This window comes from Lepidochelys kempii, chromosome 1 (genome assembly GCF_965140265.1).
Source record: "Lepidochelys kempii isolate rLepKem1 chromosome 1, rLepKem1.hap2, whole genome shotgun sequence".
Classification (NCBI taxonomy): domain Eukaryota; kingdom Metazoa; phylum Chordata; order Testudines; family Cheloniidae; genus Lepidochelys; species Lepidochelys kempii.
In genome coordinates, this window is record NC_133256.1 from 99,711,737 (window position 1) to 99,725,276 (window position 13,540).

The 13,540-nt window shown below is 38.0% G+C and overlaps 2 protein-coding genes across 13 annotated transcripts in view; one reads left to right on the plus strand and one right to left on the minus strand.

Annotated features, from left to right (window-relative positions):
- The window catches only part of PCCA (propionyl-CoA carboxylase subunit alpha), a 420,612-nt gene that overhangs the window by 405,068 nt on the left and 2,004 nt on the right, over nucleotides 1-13,540 (plus strand). For 9 of the 12 annotated variants that reach the window (XM_073348756.1, XM_073348763.1, XM_073348746.1 and 6 more), the window contains one exon: nucleotides 12,304-12,381. In XM_073348756.1, coding sequence (XP_073204857.1) covers nucleotides 12,304-12,381 — 78 coding nt within the window. The other 3 variants (XM_073348715.1, XM_073348730.1, XM_073348738.1) reach the window with 3 other exon arrangements.
- Nucleotides 1-13,540, minus strand: part of GGACT (gamma-glutamylamine cyclotransferase) — a 111,613-nt gene that overhangs the window by 58,142 nt on the left and 39,931 nt on the right. The gene's annotated exons all lie outside the window — the stretch shown is intronic.

Below are 13,540 nucleotides of genomic sequence, written 5' to 3' on the forward strand. Positions count from 1 at the left end.
AAATGTTTCCCTTGTGCCTAACAAATATTTTGTGGTCTTGAAGGAACAGAACCATGGGGAATGGGGCCATGGCCAAGGAATTAAAAACCTCCCTTTACAAATCCACAAGTGGTGCAGTGCAAGAGTACAAGTTGTTAAATAATGTGTGAGGATTTTTTTCTCTCCTCCTCTGCTGCAGCTTTTTGCTGGAGGCAGAGCACTTGAACAGCATAATCTCTGTTCTGCCGACCTGAGCTTGTCAATGCTAATTGTGTGGCTTTAATTACAAAAACACATTTAAGTTATTGGAAAGGGTTTAACTTAAATCCTTCCTTTCCAGGACTAGTGTCAAAACTTTAAAAAGGAGCTGAGGTAGTATCAGCTATCTGCACTGAATAAGCAGTGGGATGGTGTGATTCAGATTACATGTCTTGGCTGTCCATCAGAACTCGGTTCACTCACTACAGCTGTTCAAGGCACGATGAACAGGGAACTGTAGCTCTGATAAATACAAACCTTTTTGTCCCACTGCTTGAATGTGTTCTGATCTTCCTTGTTTTTCAGGCTGACTAAAGAATTTAAGTCTTTGTATTTCCAGCTGTATTTACCAGTTAAAATTGTAATGGTGTCTGAAAACAATGCAGCTGCAAAGCAGGGAAAAATGAGATGCTCTTCCTTGTTTTCATTCAGGTTACAGCTATTATGAATAAAAGAGCATTGTTATTAGCTCTTCCAAGATTTGTTTTAACTTGTGATCTATGCTAAATATTATTGGAAGATCATATAACAGTCTCTGCACCAGGGCTGTACTCTCAAAGAGATTATTTCAGAGACTTCAATAGCTTTGGGAGGTAGTCTCCATTAGCCATACTTTAGAGGTAACATTAAAATAGAAAAGAAACTCCTAGTGAGGGGGCACATCATCTTTGTTTGAATGGCTGCATTTACAACTCTCTTTATTATCAGCCATTTAGTTCTGGGCGTTTTGCTTGGCCAGGTAAAACATATGGTGTTGGTTAGTTTCTCTCTGTGTCCTTAGCCAAATGAGAAGCCAGCGATGGTCTCTTCATTAGTTTTCCTCAGACTTTATATCATTGTCTTTCAATAAAATAATGTTCTCTTTTGGCTGCTGTTTATGAAAAATGCTTGGGGCTGCTGAAGCATGATAGAAGGCTGTATGTGCGTGCTCCAGCGAATCTGATAACCCGTTTGGAATTCAGTTCTGCCAAAGAAGTAGTGCAACAAGCAAGAAATTCATTTTCTGTTGGCCAGAAGTCAGTCTTCTGCTCTGCTCAGTTCCCACTAGGGGAAAGCACTGCTTGTCATACGAAGAGGAGTAGGACTTTATCATTGCTTTCTGCTTTCCTTACCATTTTCCCCACGTTATCTGAGGGATGTAATTAAATGTCACTTGCTTGTCACTGGGAACAGTTAAAACTAAAGTAATGTGAACAACAAAAGCATTGTGAACTTGAAAACTCTCTGAATGAGAAAAAGATATTATTTAGCAGATGAGTCTTCAATTTAGCCTTAACTTTTATATCTTATTTGTAATGACAGCACTGTCTCTCTAGTAAAGCACATCCATTTTCATTTTCTGTGAAGGGGGTTATTATAAAGAAGTACATATTAGAATGAAAGCCTGTTGTTAAGAGGCCATTTGGTATAGTCAAAATTCAGGACATTGGCAGTGTTAAATGAGACAGGAGAGGTTATACACATTCAAAATCATAGCCTAGGCATTGATCTTGCTCAAATTGACTTCAGCAGGAGCACAGTTGGCCCCCAGGCACGGATTGTGTACATTGCCATCTTCATAAACCTCCAGTAAAATGCTACAGATTCAATTTAATCTTGTAACAATTACAAAAAATACAATGTAACAAACAAAATGTCAACACTCATTCTGTATTAAGCACTGAGGGCAGAATAAAACAGTGCCTACTAATCCTTTGTATATTATTTTTCCCTCTGATATTCTGCTTTGTGCTCTGTGTGTAAAGAATGCTGTAGAGTTAAATCAGTGGAATATGGGAAGCAAAAGATATTATGGTTCTGTGGGCATAGCTCAAATGTTGTACCATGGTTACAGAAAACGTGCCAGGATGCTCCCAAAATGGGTTCTCTTCATAACTCTTCTGAGTTTGTTAGTCATTGTATACGGCAACAATAATTGATCATACAGGTCTCAATGGCCCTCTGAAAATATTATTTTTACTTTTTCAATTTTGCATGTATCTGAAATAAAAACTTTTTAAAAAATGCAGTAACTAGAAATAGGTGGCATTAATAAGCCAGACACTGTTTAATAAGCTATAACCTGCAGAGCTGGATAAATCAGTTTAATTCTTTTCTTGGGGCATCTACAAATATATACAAAAGAAAAGTGATGTGGATAAAATGTCCAGTCACAACATGGATTTGTTTTTTATTTAATTTGTTTGTATATTATTACAGCCATAAGAACACTGCCAGAGGTTTCTCTGTAATTAAGGATTGTTATCTCAATTTTCAAGATTTTTTTTCAATAAATGTAAGACTATCATGATTTGGGAATATTATCATGTCAAATTACTTTTTTTAATGGGCATTTCTCATTTAACAAAACTACCATGACTTTCAAAGTGAAGCTGTAATTTGCAATTTAAAACTTTTGTTTGACTAGCAGATGTCTCTCTACTGAGAATGCACAAGACAGTTTTTTCCACTAAATATTAATATATTATGGAATTTAACTGATTTGAGTAATTTCAGAATTAAGATTAAAATCCTGAAGATTGTTTAAAACTGCTGAAGTGAGATGTGTTGGGTAAATTCAGTTTGCAAAACTACTTAATGCTGCTAAGATAGAAACTAATTGGGAGATTTTATTGTAAATTGAATTCAAATCCTCTGGCAGTAAAGTCTAGAAAAAGGCTTGCGTGGATTACAAACACATCCAGACAGAGTTTTTAACTTTAAAATATTTAGAGTGAAAAAACAAAACCTCCACAGTTCTGCCACCCAAACACATACAGTCCTCATTACATTGTAAATTCTTGTAAAATAAGAAATTGGGCTTTTATATGTTACCTGTTGCTTTTCACCACTTCATTTGTAGTTTCAAACCTTATTCGCAATTCAGTCCCAAAAATCTAAATAAAGTAGATTTGTCTTTTTTACTTTATGCCCATAATAATTCTTATTCCAGTTGGGGGGGAATAACCAAAATGGAAAACAGAAGGAATGGGGTTAGTAATTTAATTTATACCTTTTACATAGAAATCTATGACGTTATTTAATATACCAGAATATTTCACAAACCATACACATTCTCCACTCCAGTTGTGAATAAACCAATAATTTGTGGGTACAATTATTCCTTTCTGTTCAGTTTTTCCTTTTTGTGTGTGTGCAGTGTTCCCAGTGTGGATGTTAACCTATATTTTACAGAAATATGCAGCTATGAACTTGATTAAACATGATCAGGATTCTGATGTGCCCTTTTATGCTTTTTGTTATATGTTTGTACATTAATTAATTACAAACATATACATTTCATTATAATTTTTGTGCCTTATTGTAAGGAAAATTATCAGTAAACTGAAACTGAAACCATTTTTACAATTTCAGAAAAACTGTAACGTTCAAATAGCAAAAAGATTCCAATTTTCCCACCATTCTGATACCACAAGGTTGAAGGCAATAGTTAGATTAACTGATTTTTCTATTGTGATTTATGCTAATAAGTGTCCACTATTTTCAAAATGTATTCCTTGTTAAAAGTGTAACATTTATATTGATCTAAGATTGCATTCCTCTATATACAGTTGACTTTAATAATTTTACTTATTTCTTTATGTAAACACAGAAATTGAAGATTGTTTGGGGGTGGGATTTTATTAAAGGTGAAATACTATTGTAATAATAAGAAACAATTCATAAATAATTAGAAGGCCTTAGTAGAGAAAAATGTGTAGATGCCTCTCAAAAAAAAATGGTGGATGTTTTACCAAATTCATAAGAACTTTTAAAAGATCACTCATAAATCAAAATATTTGTGTCTAAAACAGAAATTAGCCTTTGTCCTAGGCTGTCAAGACCATGTATGTGTGTAGTATTTGGTGGTAACTGCTACCACCAATACACATATGTAGCACATCAGCTTCCCCAAAAAAGTTTTGGAAATTTCTGAAACCATTGGGAAAACTAGTGTTTTGGATAAGGGGGTGTGCAATGACCAGTGCTCATTGCTGTCAGGAGGACGTCGCTGACCTTTGGTCAATTAGAGGTCAGAAAATCTGCGATGTGCTATACCTACATTCATTCATTAAAGGAGTGTGGCATAAAAAGTTGAATAATCATCTGTCAAGCACTGTTAATTGCTGTTAATTATATTTTCAACTCTATAGCTTCTGTTTCCAGGTTAATTTGGAAGAAAGGGAAAACCTGTACTAATTATTTTACACACATTTGGACAACGTCAAGGAATTTCAATTGCTGCTCATCCAATTCCTCCTGATTTGTTTTCTACTAAGGTGGCTGCTCATCCAATTCCTCCTGATTTGTTTTCTACTAAGGTGCTTGCTGCCAGAATGCCAAGAAGTCATAGAGAAAGAACATCATGGGAGGGCAATGATACCAAAATGGACTAAGTTTAATAAATAAATAAATAAATAAAAAATTAAGAAAAGTAACCACTGAGCATTATTTTCAAGCACTGTCTACATACCTCAGTGCACAAAAGCAACACGGCTTTAATGTACTATATAATGTTCTTGCAACCATAACGATTACAAGTTGCACGTGTTTGTATTAATTTTGAAAGAGTATATGTAATGTTTTGTATGTTCAAGGTTGCTTGATTGTTGTTTTTATTATTGCATAGTCTCCCATTGTCCATTCTCAGTATACATAAATATGTGGGGATATCTGGAAATTATGGGAATATTGAGCGATATTTACCAGCCTCCCTCTCTCTCTCAGACTCGGAAAGGAGACAGGATTAAAATCGGATTCTAACTGCGCTTTTAATCAAATCAGAGATGCTTTTTGCTTGTGGATGTTACTGGGTTTTTCTTCAGATCTAAAAGCCTTAAAAATGTGTTGCATTCAAACACCTGTGTTCTAAATACAATGGTATTAAAAATGTAATTGAAGGATTTTCACTTTTGTAGACAAATCAGCAGGGTTGATATTGATCCATCTTTTTAGGGAGCCAGAAGGTGATACTGTAGAGGGCCCTGTAAGCCCTCAGAGCCTTCTGTCTAATTTGGCAGAAAAACACAGAATGTAGGACAACAAAAGAACTATCCTGTTCCATAAGAAATCTTCATCCCACCCACCCCCTTCTCAAAAAAAAATAAAAAAATAAAAAAAAAAGACTTAATTTTTTCAGCTGCACACAATGATTTGGTGCTCACTGTTGCATTGAACACAGTTGCTGTCAGAACAGGCAGGAAACAGTTTTCTTTTAATTGCTGAAATCATTCGGAAATGCTTCATGCACTGCTTCTATACAGCAGATGCTGTGCATTAATTGGCCTGTGTAGGACTGACCCAGGGTTCCTTGCAGCGGGCCCAATTTTAGGCAGAGGGTTTAAATAGCTTATTTATTATTTTGTATAACCTGGCATACATTGTGTGCTTGCACGTGTTGTATTAATGGTCGGCAGTTTCTAATGTCATGTGGGTTTCAAAACCTGTGTTTCTCTGGTAATGTACTAGCAGCAGGTAAGCTCTAAATACCATCCATCAGAAGCTAATTTTTTATCCAGATACACCAATGACTGATGAACCTGTCTTTTGTATGAAGGTTTAGCACAGTAGAAAGCCATATGCCACTGGCACTGGTTCCTATGCATTCTTTACAGTTACTAGAGAGTAGATTTAAAAAAAAAATTCTCCTGCCTTTACATCCCTTTAGTCTTTTATTTATTTAGCAGTTAGCACTTTCTAAAATAATTCTATTTTTTAGCAGCAGAAGGGGATTTGGGTCTTTTAAAAGCAATCTGGCTATTCTCGTTTTCTTTATCAGAAATATTACGGCACACCCTTAATAGGGAACCTTGTTTTGTTACTCCCCGTCTGTTCAAAACAGACCTTAGCCCATTAGAAGGTCCTCCCTTGTGTGGGAAGACCACAGCTGTTACTGTAAATCTCATCCAGTAACTGTATCACCCCCATTTTGTGGTTCTGAAGGATGAAATTGAGAAATGGAATACTGTGCAGTCATCCTTTACATCTCCAATTTTAGGCCTTTGCACATCATTTTCATGCTTTTATTCCAAATCAAACAACATTAGTGAGGAAAACCACCTTCTGCTAAATGCCTAGCATGCAAGGTAGTTGCTACAATCTTAATTTTTTTAAATAGAGAAATCCAAAAAAGGCAACTCTCCCCCCAAAATCTTCGCTGTCTCCTCAAGGTTATTCATGGGTTGAAATCCAAAAAGTAGGTAGATACCTAAGATGCAGCACAGAGGAAACAAGAGCTGATTGTATTTCACAAACACAACTCAAAAAAGGTTCTGTTTCTTTAAATCTTTGTGAAAGAAGTGGATCTAACTTCTTATGAAGGATATTGGGGGCTTTAATCAGAAATAAGAAGTGGTTTAAATCATTAGCACAACAAAGCAAACTATAAGCTTGAAGATAAAAGTCTCTGGGGGAAAGAGTCCTCTGAAAATAAATGGGACTTGATAGATTTCCATATCATTTATAACTTCCCTTAATTACACTTGGAAGACTTGCCAGTAAAACTGGAAAATTGGCAGCCTATATCCATTATAGTAATTTTGCCGACCATGGCAAGCAGCTGGCTTTACTGGATTTTATTTCCCATCACTTACAATTAATCATCAGCTGGAGATGTCTGAAACTCTTCAAAATGTAGCAATGCTGTGTGACATTCAGGCCTCCTTAAAATGCTAAAATCTGCTGAGTAAATGGGCTGAGTTTTCCTTCAAGCTAACTCATTTTGGTGCAAGGCAAGCTGCTGCTTAATGAGTGCCACTTTGATAATCGGATGCGAATGTGAACCTTGACCCTGTGTCAAAGGAGAGGATGCAGAAAGCTGGATGAAAGATACAAGATTCAGATCTACAAACTTTACACCAATTAGACATAGAGTGGAGAAATACATCAGTGCTGATTGGGTTTATCAAAAAGACTTGTGGGACTTGTGACCATTTCGTAAGCCTAACATTGAAGACATCCTGTCACAATCATTAAGTCTTTATCAAATGATTTACAAAAGTCTTAGAGACATGTACTATACTCACAAAGATCTCTCAGTAGTAATGCTCTCAGATGTCTTACTATACCTCTGAATTTTAAAGAGCCATCTCTGGGAGTACAATTAATCCTTATGTTCCTCCTGTATGCATAATGAAAATAGTTCAAGGTTGCTACTTTTCAAGTTCCACTTCCAATTGTCGTCCAGAATTATTTGGTTAGAAAAACACTGAAGACAGTTCTACCTATTGTCTGTAATCTGTCTTTAAGATTGGATAAATAAGACCATGCAATCCTTAAATTATACAGAGAAAGAGTTAAAATGTGATCTGCTATTCCAAAATTTAATATCTGTATTGTTAGAAGCAGTTGGATATTAGGTTCCCTTCTCTTCAATTCCTTTCATTTTTGGATTTGCTTAAAAATAAAAATGGATTTAAAAAAATAAACATTGAAATATTTGGAGTTACACTAAAAATGCATTCTAGAAACTAAATCTGACTTGTCCATTTTCATATTCACATTAATCCAAGCAGTTTAAATGTAGATTTTATATAGCATAAATCTATTAAAACAAAACTAAAAAACTTTGTTTCTTTTTAACAAACAGAACAACTTGATCTGAGCCAGTGCAAACTAATCAGAATTTTGGGGTTATTTATTTGTTTTGACAAATTTGGGTCATCAATGACCCATCCCTATAAATTTAAAACATAAGGATGGTTGTGAATCAAAATTGGATTTAACTGTTTAACATACATAGGGAAGAAACAGAACATGTGAAAAAAGGCATAATACTTTAAAGAGCCCAGATTAATCCTTAAATAAGTGAGGAAGGAAGAAGTTGTACACACCACTAAGATCTTCATTTACAGACTACATAATATGGACAGGCTAAAGAATACACACAATTATGTAACGAAAGAAATTGGAAAAAGCCCAAAAGAGTGAAAAAGAAAATAGAGATACACAAATGCCTAATTTTAGGATTGTACAATGAAAGGATTCATAAAGATTTAACATAAGAACTGTGATTAAACTTCTGTGCTTAAGTGATGCTTTCACCAAGTAGTTTTAAACAAATTGCACATTATCAGAAGTACTGTCACAGCATTTTAACTTTGGGTACCTACAAAAAGCGCGTGCTGTCTTCTAAATGAATAAGAATACTAGATGTTGACTAAGTTACTTTTGTGTGTTGGATTTTTTTATTTTCTTTATAAAGACCACCTCTTTTATTATCATCCCTGTAACACACATCTATATCAAACACAAAAATACTACATTGAATTCGAGGCACCGTACAGACGCCAAGGAATATGATCTGGAGGATGGCGTGGACTGCGCCCTCAGCAAGTTTGCAGATTACTCTAAACTGGGAGGAGTGGTAGATACGCTGGAGGGTAGGGATAGGATACAGAGGGACCTAGACAAATTAGAGGATTGGGCCAAAAGAAATCTGATGAGGTTCAACAAAGACAAGTGCAGAGTCCTGCACTTAGGACAGAAGAATCCCATGCAGTGCTACAGACCAGGGACTGAGCAGCTAGGCAGCAGTTCTGCAGAAAAGGACCTAAGGGTTACAGTGGACGAGAAGCTGGATATGAGTCAACAGTGTGCCCTTGTTGCCAAGAAGGCTAATGGCATTTTGGGCTGTAAAAGTAGGGGCATCAAGGGATGTGATCGTTCCCCTCTATTGGACATTGGTGAGGCCTCATCTGGAGTACTGTGTCCAGTTTTGGGCCGCACACTACAAGAAGGATGTGGAAAAATTGGAAAGTGTCCAGCAGAGGGCAACAAAAATGATAAGGGGACTGGAACACATGCATTATGACAAGAGGTGAGGGAACTGGGATTGTTTAGTCTGCAGATTGATAGCTGCTTTCAATTACCTGAAAGGGGGTTCCAAAGAGGATGGCTCTAGACTGTTCTCAATGGTAGCAGATGTCCGAACAAGGAGTAATGGTCCCAAGTTGCAGTGAGGGAGGTTTAGGTTGGATATTAGGAAAAACTTTTTCACTAGGAGGGTGGTGAAGCACTGGAATGCGTTACCTAGGGAGGTGGTGGAATCTCTTTCCTTAGAGATTTTTAAGGTCAGGCTTGATAAAGCCCTGGCTGGGATGATTTAGTTGGGGGCTGGTCCTGCTTTGAGCAGGTGGTTGGACTAGATGACCTCCTGAGGTCCCTTCCAACCCTGATATTCTATGATTCTATGAATACAGAATACTGATTCTCACTCATTTCCATCCATTTGCACTGCAGTACCTGAGGTGCACAGAGACAACTCTACTTAGCATTTAGACAGTAAATACATTTTTAAGGCTCTGCATAAACATTAACTGATTAATGAGCCGCCCGTCAGACTAAGTGATACATTTTACAGACTGGGAAGCTGAACCGCATAGGGGTTTTGGATAACTTGTGTGACTCACATTAGGCACTAAATCCATATTTAGGCCCCTAAATGCCCAGATATTTTTCAGAGCTCTTAAGTAGTCACCACTCCCATTGACTTTGCTGATTTAGATGTCTAACTTTGAGAACTAAGCTTTGAAAATTGTGGCCTAAGTGATTTGCCTATGGTCACATTGAGAATCAGCTGCAGAGCCAGGATGAGCATTTTATGAATTTCTGGAGCCCAGTCCTCTGTTCATGACCCTTGACTGCAAAACTTTTCTAAGAGTACAGTAATGGAATGGTCTTAAATCTCTGAATTTTTTTTCTTTAGTAGGTTGGTGTCTAAACTGTAATGTGGGTGGGTTTGGGTTTGATTTCTCTTGTTTGTGCGCCCAGAAAGAAGTTGTCAGTTTTGCAGCTAGTTTTGTTGTTGTTTTTTTAAACTAAAGTCTATGTCCACAACCCTAACAAGTTCACTAATAACTCTAGAAATGGCTGGAAGGTCCAGAGCAGGGAGTGGGGATGGGAGGGGAATAAAAACAATGAGGAGCAGGAAAGAGAGAGAGAGCTGCTGGAAAAGCCCTGTAGATAGAATAGCCAGGGGGGTGGGGTGGGGCGGTGAATGACAAAAGAGGCAGAGATGGGATAGAGACGTAACTGGTGGTAAAGAACAAGTGTTTGGTAAAATACATAGAATCTCAGGGTGTTAATGACTTAAACTGTTTACCTGACTCTCATGACGGAATTTCTGTATTTGCAATGTTTCATGTTAATTGTTCAGCATATCTGGTTAGAATGCAGAGTTCTTAGAGCAAAGCTTATCTGCTCTCATTCCAAAACTCCCATACTGCTGTTGGTAAGTCTGACAGAGGGATAGTGCAGAAGCTTCTTTTAGTCTAGCAGTAATGGGTATCTCTGGCTTGCCTCAGGATCCTGGATGTTTCAGCAGGGGACACACCAGCCCAGAACAGAGTTAGGGGAGATGCATACCTTCAATACATAACTTCATAAGAGAAGTCATTTAGACACTCAATGTATTCGCATACATGGTTTCTTTGCTGGCTGCCCTCAGACCTCTCTGTTGGATAGTACACCCTCACTAACTGGTCCTAGGATACCAGGTTACAATACACGGAGACAAGCAACATGCCCAAGGTTGCATAGAACAGGGATCTGCAACCTTTGGCATGTGGCCTGCCAGGGTAAGCCCCTGACGAGCCGGGCTGGTTTGTTTACCTGCCGCATCCGCAGGTTCGGCCGATTGCAGCTCCCACTGGCCGCGGTTTGCCATACTAGGCCAATGGGGGCTGCGGGAAGCGGCAGCCAGCACATCCCTTGGCCTGCGCCGCTTCCTGCAGCCCCCATTGGCCTTGAGCAGCGAACCGCGAACAGTGGGAGCCGCGATCAGCCAAACCTGTGGACGCGGCCAGTAACAAACCAACCCAGCCCACCACGAGGCTTACCCTGGTGGGCCAAAGGTTGCCGATCCCTGGCATAGGCCATCACTGTGAATCACATCCCTTCATGTTTGTGTACCAAAAAATACCACCATCTGAACAGTGCAGGAGAAGAGGACAGAGCTCAAAGGCACTAACACTGCTTGTACTATAGGAGTTGCAGTGGAAACTCATGAAGATTACCCAGATGTCTCAGGAAAGTTCATCCTTACAGACACTGAACAAAAGCACAAAGGCGTGACTACTGGCACTCAGGGCACAGGGCCATCCAAAGTGTAAATCTGTTGACTGCTATCTGTGATGATCATCTCAGGGTTTCCAAAACAATCCTTGTAGTCTGTGGGATTACACCAGGAATGAATTTGGACCACCACCACCGTAAATGGGTAACCTGCATAACCAGCATAAAACCTCAAGTGGCTTATTTCCTTTGGTCAGCATAGTCAAAGGTGCTGAAGAGAGAAGCTGATTCCTAGCCCAAAAGTAGAGCTACACAGTGGATTACTTATAACCTTGAGTTTATATATGTCTGTTAGCAGAGTGCAAATAAGCAGAAAGAGGAAACTTGAGAGTTTCCCTATAAGAGCTGTCAGCTGTGGTGAAAACTGCCATTTTGCCTCCAAGAACCCTCCCAGGTGGATAAAAAGTGGCGTTTCCCTCTAAGCAGTCCAAAGGCATCAACAACCGTCCATATAGTGACATGTGCAAAGGTGTGCATTCCTGCTCTGCACTAGTCTGCTACCGAGTATTGTCAAAGACTCTAATCCATGCTCCATAGAACTAATGCCAAGAATCTTATTGGCTCCTTAGTCAGGATTAGTATCCCTATGTATCTGAGCCAGGGAAGTACAGCAGTGGCTCCTCAATCAAAAACCCCACCAATTAAATTTTGTTGTGGCCTTTATTGATGTCAGAGTGTGATGGCTGTTGGAAAGTTCAGGTTTCACTTATGGGATTGGAGGGGATCACTTTGTTTTTGTTTTGTTTTGTTTTTTCTTCCTCCTTCACCCACTACGTAATTGATTCCTTTTCTGTTTTAACTTTGATTAGCTAAAGGTAACCATGGCACGTCACACTTATTGTGCTGTGGTCTTCTATATGACAGCTTGTTTTCAGCTGTTCTGTGGAAAAATTTTTTAGACTTTGATAAACTTTGCCTAAGGAATTAATCACTTTATTCTGCAGACAGATGATGCAAGTTTAGTGCATTTAAAAGTCTTCAATCCTCATTTTTGTACTGCTTTAATTTTACCAGGTCTCAGAAGGGCAGGAGATTTGTGTAATTGAAGCTATGAAAATGCAGAACAGTCTAATCGCTGCTAAAAGTGGCAAGGTATGCTTTGGCTCATCTTTTTAAACTGCATGTAACTTGTCATATTGGACAGAATGTACAAAAACAAGAGAGGAGGGCTGTGGTAGTTAAAGTACTAGAAGTGTAATTGTTTTTCGTTTTCTAGATCTCTCAAAATGAGATGCCTTTAATTTTTAACGTTTACGTCTAAAACCAGGAAAGCTATTAAATAGTTATGAGACTTAGATGACGCAGCATGAAGTGGTTTTACAGGCTGCAAAAATTAATGTAAATGAGTTCTTCAAAATGATTTGTTCCTTAATATCTAAGTAATTCAGATTGGTTTGAAGGATTGGAGGAGCTGCAGCCAGTTCTCCAAATTCCATATTTTCAGAGAGCAATCAAAAGCAGAGGTTTTTTTGCAATTAAATTAATTAAATGTACATTCATTTCACATTGTCCTGATACTTGGAATAAGTTATGGAAAATACATCAGTAATGTAGATGAATAGTGTTTACCCCAGAAAAGAATATTGCTTTAAAAAAAGTAACAGGTTCCGGACTGAGTATTTTTTGATGAGGACGTTGTGAAACGTGGAGTGTCTAGAAGTGTTCTGAGCTCTTTACAGACATAAATTAGGACAGATCCCTGCTGCAAAGAATAAACAATCTGAGACCTCAGACCTGCAAACGCATACATGTTTAACTTCATGTACTGTGATACTAGCAGATCCTGAGGCAGGATCAGGACCTAGGTAAACAAAATATGGCAAGAGGACGAGAGACCAACGTGAACGCTTCTCTCATTCGTTCCTATTACTGTAATGTTGTCCCTTGACTTTTATCCTCTTGGTATTAATTCTTTTGCTGTAAGACCAGATTTTTTTTACATTTATTACTTTTCATTTTTAATATTTGTTACCATTAGTTTTGATCTTTACTTATTTGTTTCTCCTTAATTCTCATTTATTTACTCAGTTTTTATTCTAGTCTCATATTGAACTGGTTACTTAAATCCTATTTTCCTTCTTTCTTAATTTAACTTTTACAAATTCCCACCCTTGCCTTCGCTTGGACTGATTCATTTTGTGACCCCATAGCCAGCCTCTGAGCTTCCTCCCAAGTCCCTGCACACCTCCTGATAGTAATAATGTTCTATTCCTCTGTCCAGATGCCCTTCCCCCCTGCATATGGGTAAAAT